General features: G+C 38.4%; 1 protein-coding gene across 1 annotated transcript in view; it reads right to left on the reverse strand.

Moving 5' to 3' along the window:
* The window catches only part of LOC311298341 (piezo-type mechanosensitive ion channel component 2), a 92,709-nt gene that overhangs the window by 66,877 nt on the left and 13,422 nt on the right, over nt 1-12,410 (reverse strand). The window contains 5 exon segments of the mRNA XM_084421168.1: nt 526-691; nt 1,944-2,157; nt 2,241-2,460; nt 3,647-3,744; nt 10,583-10,684. Of these exon segments, the coding sequence (XP_084277294.1) occupies nt 526-691; nt 1,944-2,157; nt 2,241-2,460; nt 3,647-3,744; nt 10,583-10,684 (800 nt within the window).

The raw sequence follows: 12,410 nt of genomic DNA on the forward strand, positions 1-12,410 counted from the left end.
GAATAATCCAGAAGCAGGAGGCAAACTCGTAAACAAGCAACAAACACAGGGGGAAAAACTCTAAGAATAACTCACGGACAGGTTTAGTCAACAGGACTGCACCGGTGTCAACTCAAGACTGAGCAAAGAACTCAAGACAACAAGGGTTTTAAATAGGCAGCTTAACAAGGTTCAGGTGAAACTAACAAATCAATAATGAGAACATGTGACAGGCATAAAACAAAAAACACTGAGGACCTAACATGGCCAAAAAAGGAACAACAGTCACATAATTCATGACAGGATGAGCAACTCTCCTGACTGCTGTGTCATCAATGAGAGTACTTAGCAGCAGCTGTTTAGCATTGTAACTACATAGGTTAGGAGGACAGGTATTATATGGCGTATGCATATATCTGATGTTAAACTCTGCAGAAGATGATGGTAGCCCTCCAGGAGCAGATTTGGACACCCCGCCACATAGAAACATGTGAAACATTTTTTTGTAGCCTCATGTCTGTGCGTGTATGAAGTGCATTACAGTACCTCCTCAACAGATTGATTCCACTTTTGTAGTAGACTCATGACTGAAAAATACAGCAGTAGGAGCATTAGTGGGTTCATTATTGCAGGCCAGCTGCCATCTTCATGCAGAGCCAGGATATACGGTTCTGACATGTTGGTCTGGATGAGCGCTGTCAAACCAAACAACCTGGTAAACAGACATAGATATTAGATGCAAACAGATGCTGAATGTGTTTTAGTAAGGTGTTAATGTCACATGCCTGTCTTGTCTCGTGTAGCACATGTGGTGTTTGTGTTCCTGTCACTGTTTTGACCCCACCCTCCTTGTTATCTCATTATTGGTTTCATTTGCCCCACCTGTTGTTCCTCATCACCTGCCTGATTTGTCCCTTTTATAAGTTCCTTTGTGTTTGCAGTCTGTGTCGGATCGTTGTCTTGTACACGTCTCCTGTTCCCCCGTGACCCTGTTTGGTATGTTCATTTTTGAAGTTGTGGTTGTTTTGTATTTAGTTATGTTTTCCCCCTCGTGGGTTTTGTTTTGTGTTTAGTGTTTCTTTTTGTAATAAATATCATTTTTTCCCTTTGCATCTTGAGTCCTCACCTAGTTTCTTTAGATTTACGTGACAGTTGGACCAACAGCTTCAATGTGCCTTGACCCAGCAAGACTCTGGGACTCTACTGGTGTCATGTTTTGAGTTCTGTTAATGTTTATGGTTGCTTTCACACTGGGCTCGTTTGCTGCGGTCCGAGCCTGGGCGCGATTGTTCCCGGCACCCCCGCAGCATTGGTCTGGTTTCACATTCAACTTGATTCTATCGAACTCTGGTGCATTTGTGTGCATCTTACATCATCGCAAACGTGCATGGCGCATGATAGAAAACCGAACGCGGGACAATATATTGTGTTTTTTAATAATTTGGTGCTATTATGTGTAGCTGAGTAAACAACACAGGTTTACTCTGTGTGTGTGTGTGAAGCATAAGATGGCTTTCTGCTGCTTGCAAATGGACTCTTTTGGGGAGACAGTGGATTTCCATTAATTTGTTGCCCTGATTGCACGCACTATTCGCGAATACACTGCAGACTCACTCTTACTCGTACCCAAGGTAAAACTTTGTAAACCCTTGTAAACATGTAAACCCTTACATGTGTTTTATTTAACTAAATACATCATAATCGACACATGCATAGGATACTTTACTTCCTGATAAAGTAAAGTGATTATGCTTCTTCATTGTAAAGCACACTTGTACAGCATGCTTGATGTCAATAACATTGGCTTTTACTGAATGATATTGGTTTACTTTGTAGAGATCTGACCCAGACAGCAACACAGTGTCGGCCCAGATCTGGACCACATCTGGTATATGTGGATTCCACGCGTACCAGATGTGGGCCAGATCTGGGCCGACACTGTGTTGCTGTCTGGGGAACTGCACCTGGCAAAGTCATCCTGTGGAGGAATGAGCTGTTGGAAGAGGGGCAGCTGGTAGAGGTATAGGATAAGGATGTGTCCTCCACTGAAGATGGTCATCATTACACACAAAGAGCTGTAGTGCAGCAGAGAGATGGTGTAGTCCAATACCCAGCACCACACAAGGCCAAGAAACACCATGAAATACAGTGCTGACGTCAGGGAGGGAAACGTTATACCTGTCAAAATATGTAACATCATTGACTGCATCTATAGATCATTTTCCAGAATGCATGCACACGTTCATCTCTATATGCATTACCTGCCAGTCCTAATAGAACAGTAACCAAAACTTTTCCAGCAGTGTTCATTACAGAAGACATGAGGAGTCTCAAACCAGTCATAAATATGATGAGTTTCTGCAGAACATCGGGAGAGGAGGCAAGAGCGGTGCGGCTCTCAGCAGAGGTGTCTAAAGAGGAACCCTCAGACATTCCACTCTCCCCTTCATATTCTGAGTCTGAAATCTCTTCTTCGGAACCCTGTCAAATAAGGACACAGGACAAAAGCAGCCAACACTAAAAATGGAAATAAAATAAATACAGCAAAAAAAAAAAACATTATTCCTTATAATCATTTATGTTACAACACAAAGTAGCCAGTACGTTTTGGATGATTTAATCAATTAACCTTTAGGCAAAGTTAAGTTCCAGCCATGCTTTAATTTTCAAGTAAACCCAGAGTCCTTGATCAACTGGCCCAGGTGTGTTTGATTTGAATCACAGAAAGCTGGACCTGCAGCAGCAGGACTGAGCAGAACCGCTCTACAATAACAAGACTAGGGGCCCTATTTTAACGGTCTGAAACGCAAGTAACTTTGTGGGCGGGTCTAGGGCGCTGTTGCTATTATACCGGCGGGATAAATGACTCTTGCGCCCGACGCAAATCTAAAATGGGTTGGTCTGAAGTAGCTTCATTATTCATAGGTGTGGTTTGGGCGTAACGTGAAATAAACCAATCAGAGCGGCATCTCACATTCCCTTTAAGAGCAGACGCGCTATTTCCATGGCGGATTGCTATTGTAACGGCGGATTTGCCAGGCGCGCGCCAGCAGCGGTTCACAGCCGAGGAGAGCAACGCTCTCGTCACGGCCGTAAAAGAGAGAGAAGTGACATTGGGGATGGAGAAACACACCCAAATTAGCTTTGGTTAAACCGTGTATGATAATTTGGGTAAATGTGTAAGCTAGATGTATGCTTTTATAATAAATTGTGTATCTATCTATCTATCTATCTATCTATCTATCTGTCTATTGTAATAATGTATGATTTGCAAAAATGATAACTGCTGCGTCTGTGTGTAGATGAGAGAATCAAAGTGTATGCGCGTTGTGCACACGCTACATTGATTATGGCCAAGCATGCGCCCTTAAAATAGCATATGAATAACATGCGCAACTCGCCACTGACTTTAAATTAGGTTTTTCCTGGTCAGTGGCGCAATTGTTTTCTAAACCTGCAAAATAGCATCAGGGAACGTTTGCGCCGGAACACGCCTCCTCTTTGCGCTGAACCGCCCCGGGGAGCGCAAGTGTATTTCCTAGCTTACCGACGTGCGTCTGTGGAGGGAAAAGTCCGCTTTGCGCGGGTGCAAAATAGGAATGATACATGTGTCGGTGTACAAAGTCAATTGTGCTGGGTGCAAGATAGGGCCCTAGCTGTTCATTACCTCAGTCTCATAGAGCTGCCGGCTGTTTTCACTGTGATGTGGCTTCTTGGGCTTACACCGGCGAATGATGAACAGTGTAGACAGGAAGACAGCAAAATCTGGCATTAGCAGACGTATTATGTTAAGTGTGTCCACATCGCTAAACCTGGAAAGAGTTCAATAAAAAAAGTTTCACTTACAAAAAGCAAATATACTGGAATCATTGAGAAAATTTAAAGTGCCTCTATTATGCTATTTTAAGGTTTCCTAATGTTGTTGTGGAGTCTCCTACAACAGGTTTACATGCATCAAAGGTCAAAAAACTGTTTAATTTCCTCATAATATACATTTGCATATAACCACATTTTCAATGATTCTCAAACGACTCGTGAGATGAATCAATCTCTCTAAATCTCGCCTTTCCGCGAGCTACTCTGCTCTGATTGGCCAGACAGCTCAGTCTGTTGTGATTGGTTTACAGCGCGCAAAAACGCCCATTGCCATAACAACGTCAGGTCTGCATGTCCAGAGGCTTCCTACACCGTAAATTAAACACAGAAATGAACAATGACGTTGATTTTACCATATCAATCTGAGCGCAAGTCCGATGATGAAACATTGGAAGAACTAGTTATTGAACCCGAACCTCCATCGCAAGGACGGCTCGAGCAGGAATCAGTGTTTCTCAGTGATACACTACTCAGTTTGAGGGACATTATGAGATGTTGCAACTGTAATTCCTCACCATCAGCATTAACAAGTGCAAGTCCATCAACAAACCAATTATTTTACTTGTAATAATTTATTTACAGAGTATTTTTCTAATATATTGCGGTGAATACATGGAAACTGTATCAATAACAGTGCATATATGCAATGTTGTATACATTAGCCGAGCACTAGCGTGAATGATCTGATGTAACATAAACGTTGGTAAAACAGATCTTGCTCAATGTGTAATCTTTCCTCAAAGTAGTGAGAACGAGGTAGACTTACTGATTAGACTTGATTACTGGTAGACTTGCATGGGATGCTGGTTTTCTGCTTAATTTCTCTAATGTCTCTTTCTGCTAATGTTTTCTTTCATAAAACATAAGCTACTTATACAGATGGTGTGTTATATATTTGTCACATCCTTTCCAGAATTAACATTACCATTTCCCTGTCATTGATCAGATTTTCTGCATGCTCTGTACATGGTCTTTGGGGCACCCTTTGATTTCACAGCTTGATCTCAACTGGTTTCTAAACACTGGTCCTGAAGAACACCCAACACAGCACTTTTTGTTTCTCCCTAATCAAATAAACCTGACTCAGATCTTCAGGTCATATGCTCTGTTCACTATTTCTTTGATAAACCGGATAAAAGATCTGTTTTATTTCTTCTTTTTTTTTTGTATTTCATAAAATAATAATAATAAATTGTTCTACATCCTGCCCAATGTTGTCCTCCAAACAATGTGCAAATTGAAGCATATAAAAGCAAATATAGTATCTATGCTACGGACTTCGACAAATTTGTTGGTACACTTACAGCTCATTGGGGGAACACATTTTGATTCCATACTTAAAAGGAATATTCTCATGTATATCTACATGCCTTTGGTATGCCATATGTAATGCAAAGAAAGTGCAAAAATATATGAATTATAGTTTATTCTACAGAGATATTCTAAAATGGTCTGGACAGATTTGATGGTACACCTTTAAAAGAAATACAAATAATTGTATTACAGTGATGCTTTAAACTTGACTGTTTGGTAACACTTTATAATAAGTGCACGCTATTAATCATTAGTTAAGCATTAGTAAACAGTTAATTCGTAATTTATAAAGCATTAAAAGACATCAATAAGCAGTTTATAAATACAGTTATAAATGCTTCGTTCTTGATTTTAAAGCATATCTATAATGTGTTTAATAATTGTATTTTCATGCTTTATTAATGATCAATTTATCATTTCTAAATGAAGTATTGCATTATTTACACACCAGTTATTTAGGAGTTGTCAGTGGTTCACAAGATCACTTACAAAGTGTGAGTAAATGATTAATAAACTGTTTAAATACATATTATTCAGACATATAGTAATAGTTACTTAGTGTGTTAATAAATGCTTTATTAACATGTATTTCTACTGTAATTCAGGGTTAATTCAGGCAGTTATAAAGCATTTGGTAGTGGTCAGTTAACTATTTTGTGAGCTCATCTAAAGTGAGGACTAGTTATGCTTTGTAAAGCATTTATAAAGGAGATTTAAAGTCTGTTAATATTTTATGTTCTGTATCACTGTGTGTGTTTGTTTCCTTTTTCTGTTTAGAAGAAAACTGAGTCTTTAAATCTCCTTTATAAATGCTTTACAAAGCATAACTAGTCCTCACTTTAGATGAGCTCACAAAATAGTTAACTGACCACTACTAAATGCTTTATAACTCCCTGCATTTACTACATTTACTCACACTTTCTAAGTGGTCTTATTAATCAATGACAACACTTAGTTTGTAAATAATGGTAAATAATGTAACTGGTTTGTAAATAATGCTATAGTTTATTTAGAAATGATAAATTGATCATTAATAAAGTATGAAAATACAATTATTAAACACATTATAGATATGCTTATAAATCAAGAATAAAGCATTTATAGCTGTATTTATAAACTGCTTATTAATGTCTATTAATGCTTTATAAATGATGAATTAACTGTTTAGTAATGCTTAACTAATGATTAATAGCGTTACCACAACTCCTAAATAACCGGTTTGTAAATAATGCTATACTTCATTTAGAAATGATAAATCGATCATTAATAAAATATGAAAATACAATTATTAAACACATTATAGATATGCTTATAAATCAGGAACAAAGCATTTATAACTGTATTTATAAACTGCTTATTAATGTCTATTAATGCTTTATAAATGATGAATTAACTGTTTATTAATGCTTAACTAATGATTAATAGCGTGCAGTTATTATAAAGTGCTACCGACTGTTTTGCTTATCTAGTATCACTCATGTCTTCAATCTGAAAACACAAACTTTTAAAAATGGGTTTCAAAGTGTAAGTTTTTAAAAAACGTCTCTGCGTGATGTTTCTGATCACAACCGTTCGCTTTGTCATCCGCAAAAAGAGTGGGTGATCTAAAACAAGTGGATGTCTCCTGCTTGCTGTTTGGAGCACATGAGTGTTTTGGAGCCCAGGAGGGGCTACAAAGTAAAATGTTTTTCACCCTTTTAAGGCTTAAGGCTGATTTATACTTCTGCGTCGGACCTACGCCGGAGCCTCTACGCTGTAGGCAACGCGTTGGTTTTCATTTATACTTCTGCGCCGTTGTCCGCGTTCACGCGCGCAGAGGGAGCATGTTACCCCGAGGGAGCGGTCCTAGCAGACCAATCACAGCGCTTGCGTCCGCGTAGAGTTGACGCGTTGTTACATTTTTGGAGAGGTGCACGTCAGGGTACGCCGAAGGGTACGCGCGCTACACACAGCCTACGACGTAGCTACGGCGTAAGTTCAACGCAGAAGTATAAATTGGGCTTTAGAAGGTTACACTACAGGCTTCTCCCCTCCACCTTTTAGCTCGGAGGAATCACTCGTTTAAACACTCCATTCTTATGTTTCTAACCTCTGTTGTGAAGTGCTTGTGCAAATTTATTCAGAAATAAAAAAATATAAAAATCATGGTATACTGCACATCTTTAAACAATGTCTATTACACTGGATTGTTGACCTGATTCTATGGCAAATAACTGTTTGTTTTTTGTTTTTTTTGAAAAGCTTGTAAGGACTACAATGTCCCATTCGAATGAGTTCGAATTTTACAAGAGGTATAGCTTTCTGGGCAGAATCTCAGGAAATGGTGTTCACCGCCACCTTATATGAACACCACTTGTGCCAAGAAAGCTGGGCTCAAACATAACTGGCCAAATGTATGACACAATTGCTGAGTTCAGAACCGCATACTAGTATACTACTCTTTCTACTAATACAATATCTTTTTATGACAGAAATAGTAGTAGCCCAGCTAACAATTTTAGGTTATAAGAACGTTTCCATAACGTTCCAATTAAGTTATAAAAACGTTATTTCTGAATGTTCTAGGAACGTTCAAAGCGTCCAGTATTTTAGACGTTGTATTAACGTTATTTCTTAGTTATAAGAACGTTATTCAAAACGTTAATAGAACATTTATCAATGACATGTTGGCACAACGTTACTTTGGTAACTTTGAGAGAACTTTTATCTAAGTTAATCAGCATTGTGATAAAAGTGTCTAATTCATACAACAAGCAAAATGCACTCAACTTAAATGAATACTGCTATTTCCTGTTGAATACATAATTATTTTATATTCTGGGATTTTTTTTCTGACCATAAAAAATATTTTAATGAAATAGTTAAATAATGTCAGTGCATTGTGTCACTAGCTGTGTCACTGGATATACAAATATTGTTTCTGAAGTTGATTTGCATAACAAAAAGCTTTATGACTAATTTGTAATGAATAATATCTTTTTTATGTAATAACGTTTTTAAAACGTTCCACTAACAACCTTAAGAATAACGATAAGAATAAGAAAAATAAGAATAATGACATATATAATAACGTTACTGCAAGAACGTTTTTCAATCGTTTCTCAATCACTTTCAGAGAACGTTAGCCAATGTTCTGGGAACGTTCCCTGTTAGCTGGGAGTACGCTATTATGTGGTTCTGAATTCATTGCCTTGTTCCCTTCATCTCATGGATCTGACATTTCATGCAAAATAAGAGGGGGAAAAAAGTTAATATTTTTGCCGGTTTTGAATAGTTATATTATACTTAGCACGGTTATTTGACATTTTGAATGCCAGACTTAATTAAATAAAATTGAGATTCGAAATTGAAAGAATTAATATGTTTCATACCTGACAATGCCGAGGTGAAAGTAAATGTTGTCCCATGGCCCAGTCGCTGATGAATAAAAAGCATGTATTATTATGCATGGATAATTTAGGGTAAATAGAAAACTTGACAACTTTAAAAAAAAAAAGCTGAATATGGAAGCCCTTTTCCTCTTCAAAGTAAGTAAAGTGATTAGGGACTTCTTGTAATCGTGACTTTACATTCATCCATTCATTCTCCTAACCACTTGTCCTGTGTAAAGGGATAATGACACCTATATGACACTTGCATCGTTTTGAAGTTTCATTTTTTTTACTTGAATCCTGGACATTTGATATTTAACAACATTTTTTGACTTTTAATGAAGATGATTGTGTGTTAATGTCTTAGGGGCTGTTAGCCAGGCCACTTCATGCGTTTTCTGTGATCTGATAGCTATCCGATCGTGAAAAGACCAGGTGTAAATGCCCTCCGCAACACATTCAAGACGGATTTAAATCCTTCAAACCACTTCAGGAGGAGGTCTAACACACATTCCAGTCGAAACTGGACAAGTGTAAATGCATCTGGTTGTTGAAACCACATATGTAAATTTTACTCCTCCTAACAATGCTAAAAAATAAATGTGTGAGATCGTGTTATAGGCTATATGTCTTGTTACAGCCAGATAGGACACACGCATTCACCGCAGATGAGCAGCTGAGCATCTATTCATCAAGTCTATGTGCAAACTATCACAAATCAAAGTGAAAGTAAGTCACAAGACTTGTTTTTGTTGTTAAGACATAAGAGCATGAAATAATATGAAATATGAGCATGCAGTTTATCTGTCTTTTCAGTTTTGCTCATTACTAAATGCTACAGTAGTGTTCTCCATTAAGGCCTGGTTTCACAGACAGGGCTTGGATTAAGACTTAAGTAGCTTTATAAACGTGCCTTAGAAAAAAAAAAACATTACAAATGTGCATCTTGAGACAAAACAATGTGGCTTATTTAGCACATTGTCTGAGTGGACTATAATCAGCAAACCATCTAAATAATTTTAGCGTGCACATTTCACTCAGTTGCGGAGGGGAAAGAGTTTCTTCCAAACATTCCGCGACTGTGCATGGGACCAGTGACAGAATTTATAATCTATGCCCTTGAATATATATATATATATATATATATATATATATATAAAATCTAGAACAGTACAGGCTAGAATAGTGAAGAAAATAAGACACTGTGAAAGAATAGGAAGATTTTTTTTGAGTCAAGAGGATTCAATTAAGTGGTCACATTTCATGAATATTGCAAGTGACTTGCCTGCCCCCCTCTGAGGAACAGTGAATGCGAATAATTATGCAAGTAATTTAATGCCTATCTGTGATAGTACTCCAGAGAGAGTGATAGAGAGTGAAAGTAGGAAGGTGCAGAACCCATGGCTGTTCTCAATGTCCTGAACTTGATGTGAGCAGCTACTGGTAGCCAGTGAAAGAAGTAAAGAGAGGTTTGGTTTGGGCTCATTAAAGACGTGCTGCTGTGGTCAAGATCATTTGTAGAGGTTTGATTGCGCATGCTGGAAGTCCAGACAGAAGAGCACTGCTATGGTCCAGTATCCTCACAGTTCAGGAAGGGCTTGAGCTTTCTAATGTTGTGCAAAGCAAGCCTTCAGGACCTCGCTGTTTTTGCATTGTGGTGTTTGCTGGTCTAGTGTTGTTCTTAACTAAAACTAAAGTTTATTATTATTAAAAAATCTTTTTCTTTTAAATAATGCTGAAATAAAAAGAAAATAAAGCTAAAAATAAATATTTTGTAAAATAAACAAAGGACAGCATATAACAACAAAATTACTCAAATTTAAATTAAAATGAAAAGTAAAACAAAAAATAAATAAAAGCTAATAAAAAAAAAAAAAATACTATATAAATAATACAAAAATAACACTTGGTTGGTCAACTTTTGTTTGTTCACAGTTTGACTTGATCTCCTATCTTAAACTTTCACAATTACTTTTATATTTTTAACTGTGAGCTACTTAAGCAATAATAACAATACTTGCACAAATAAGAAAAGATCTTACCGTCCTTGGGAATATATGTGAAGGTGATTTGCATCCCACACTGCAATGCCAAAAATATTACTCCAGTGGAGCAAAGAGCACGAAGAAAACTGCCAGTTTTCCCTGCATATACAAACAGAAACAATTTTGCAACAGTCAATTCATTGCATTAACAATTTCACATATGATCTTACAACTTGTTAGGTTCCCTTCCATAGGTTCATTCGATGCTGTGACACTGTGACAGACACTGTGGGTGCACCCACAAATTCATTGGCTGATGGCACTAGCATCACCGGAGCCTCAAAATGATGCATCATCACTCCTCAGATTTCTCTTTCAGAAAGCAATTGTATCTGGCCAGTGCTTGATAGTTATAATCAGGGCCTAAAATGAAGAGCCAAATGCAAGTAAAACCCGGTGTTGGCGGGTATATCGTGTCACTCGCAGGTTGGCTGGTACGAATTCTAACATTGCAATATTGCGAGAACATGAACGTGAACGACGCAACAGAGCTGCATCATCAGGAAAGTTTAAGCCTTGACAAATTAAATATTCAAGTGTAAGAAGATGCAAAAGGGAGCTCCTTTTGTTATTATAGCCCAAAAAATCATTAGTAGAGCCCAGAAAGCTGCATCTCATACAGTGCATGAATACTAAACTGAGCTCTCTTTCACGTCTTCTTGTGCTTGAACCAAAAAATTCACACAAGTAAACATAGTCGGTTATGTCTAAAGTGAACGTTAACAGCTGAAAAAGTAAAAGCATTTGTACAGACGGGAAAAAAAATCACCCATTGCTTTTGACTGAATGACGTTTGTAACTTTAATAAGGATTACATTGCACTTCCTCTAGTTAATCCCTCACATTCATTCTCTGTCCGATCACCATTATGTTAAGTTGTGTTTGCTATCATCTGTCTGCCTGCTGAAGGTACTATTAAACTTTGAGTGTTTTGATCTTGATCCATCCGTCTTCGTCTTTCTGCCTGAACACATTTGTGACTTGTCGACTCCCACCCTATCCCACCCGATATCTAATTCATCTGTATTATCCAAGGAGAACTGTGAGAACTGGGAATTATTTTTTCTTTTTTGCTCTGTCCTGTGTGAACTTGTGTCATGATTACTTTTGTCATCTCAAATCTAGTTTCATCGCCACCACCACCACAGAGCTCAGCCAGTACTCCAGTCCCATCGCTGCCGGATGCTTGAAGCCCTGCACTGTCTCTGGGGATACCCTGCAATGACATCGGGCAACCACCAGCAGCGCCTATCCAGGAGGATCCTTGAGCTACGCCTCCAGTCTCGGATCTCTTCGCTCCATCTCGGCCCATCAGCTCCGTCATGGCTCCTCCCACCTTCGGGTCCACCAGAGACCCTCAGTCTAGTGGCTCCTCCGGAATCCCTGGTCCTACCGGCTCCAAAACGCCCACCACACACTAGCTTATTGGTGGAGAGGAGACAGAGTAATGAAGCCAATCAGTGTATGGGGATGATTAGGGGGCCATGATTGACAAAGGCCACTGGGGAAGTTTGGCCAGGATGTCAGGGTAACACCCCTACTCTTTTCCGAAGGACATCATGGGATTTTTAATGACCACGGAGAGTCAGGACCTCGGTTTAATGTCTCATCCAACGAGGCAAGTGAAGAAGAATTGATCAGCATGATCTAGGAAAGGCCGGCTTTGTATGACAGTACGGAAAAATGTTATGTTAACCATGTGGCGAAAGCTGAACTGTGGCGTGAGATCAAAAATAAACTTGTAAGTCAGGTAAGATTTCCTTTTTGGCAAATGAGGTCTTTAGCCCCTTACCAGTCAGGGATCACTGGTGATCCCAGATTATTT

This window comes from Rutilus rutilus, assembly GCF_951802725.1.
Source record: "Rutilus rutilus genome assembly, chromosome: 10".
Lineage (NCBI taxonomy): Eukaryota > Metazoa > Chordata > Actinopteri > Cypriniformes > Leuciscidae > Rutilus > Rutilus rutilus.